Here is a 1,225-nt window from a genome sequence, read left to right on the forward strand (position 1 = left end):
GTTATGAGAGATAGATGAGGTCGACCATTGATAGCCGCGTTGTGCAAAAAGGCAAACCCCCAAAAAGTTCATACTCGCTGCCGTCTGTGCATGTTACCTGCATAATGTTTACAGAGCTGAAACTTATTCCGATAACGTTGATAATGGCTCCGATTAAATCCAACTAAAGTAGTTTACAGTAACACAAAGGGAAGGAACGCAGTGATTCCATTCTATTTCACATGGCAGCCCCTACCTAGCCCCACATACCTTGAAGATTCTGCACTCGGATGTCGCTGATCTGTCCGATAAATTCCTCCCGTTCGAACCAGTCCTTATACTCCCACTCGTGTCCAGCCATCAGGACCGTACCCTGGGGAAAGTTGCAGTCTGGACCTCAATAGAAAAACAAACAGACTAGACTAGGCTCCCTCCAGTCCCGTGTGATCTGAAGGCGATGGAGATGGCAGCCCAATGTGGCAGTCCTACTGTATCCCTCTTCTGCCCCGCTCTCTTTTAGCTGGCTATTGTGGAGGTCGCCGGACGGTGAGAGCGGTAGAATAGAAGTCTAATCTACCCGAATGCTCTCCGGTGGAGGAGATGGTTTCTGGCGGAGGAGCATTGTTTTCGCACAGTTTCTCCCTGGTGACGTAGAAAACCCCATAGCACTACTAGGGCGCAAAGCCCAGGACGGAAAATAATTCTGATGAGGGAAAATAATAGCACCTTGATAATATTCACGAGGTGGGTTGTTGTAGTTAACAGTACACGCCCACCATCCTGCACTGTAGAGATGACGAGAGAGGAGAGCCAGTCTCAGCTCAGAGAGAAATAGAAAGAGAGAGAAAGAGCGAGAAAACACTGATATGCTTCCAAGAATGTCCATGAATAGGACCATAGACCATTCCCGCTATAAACATAATTGCATTATGTTAGAATTGCACTGCACATTAATATGATTCCCCGCCCGAGATTACAAAAAACACAGGCTGCTGTAACCTTACGGACAAAAAACACATGAATTTCACATGTGATCACATGTGAAGTGTTCCAAAAACACATGTTAATGCGATAACATGGGACAACATGTAAAGAAATCAACATGTGATAACATGAAACTACACGTGAAAACATGTGGTCACATATGAAGTGTTCCAAAAAAACATTTTCACATGAATTCACATGTGACATTTCTGGTGACATCATGTTATTTTCCACATGTGAAATCGTGTGTTTTTTCCTTTAA

The 1,225-nt window shown here is 44.5% G+C and overlaps 1 protein-coding gene across 1 annotated transcript in view; it reads right to left on the reverse strand.

Moving 5' to 3' along the window:
* Positions 1–676, reverse strand: part of LOC139384051 (calmin-like) — a 50,106-nt gene extending 49,430 nt beyond the window's left edge. Inside the window, exon 1 of the mRNA XM_071128685.1 lies at positions 250–676. Coding sequence (XP_070984786.1) covers positions 250–340 — 91 coding nt within the window. The 5' untranslated portion in view covers positions 341–676. The remainder of the gene's footprint in view (positions 1–249) is intronic.
* Positions 677–1,225: the final 549 nt, after the last annotated feature.

Source organism: Oncorhynchus clarkii, chromosome 25 (genome assembly GCF_045791955.1).
Source record: "Oncorhynchus clarkii lewisi isolate Uvic-CL-2024 chromosome 25, UVic_Ocla_1.0, whole genome shotgun sequence".
NCBI classification, from domain to species: domain Eukaryota; kingdom Metazoa; phylum Chordata; class Actinopteri; order Salmoniformes; family Salmonidae; genus Oncorhynchus; species Oncorhynchus clarkii.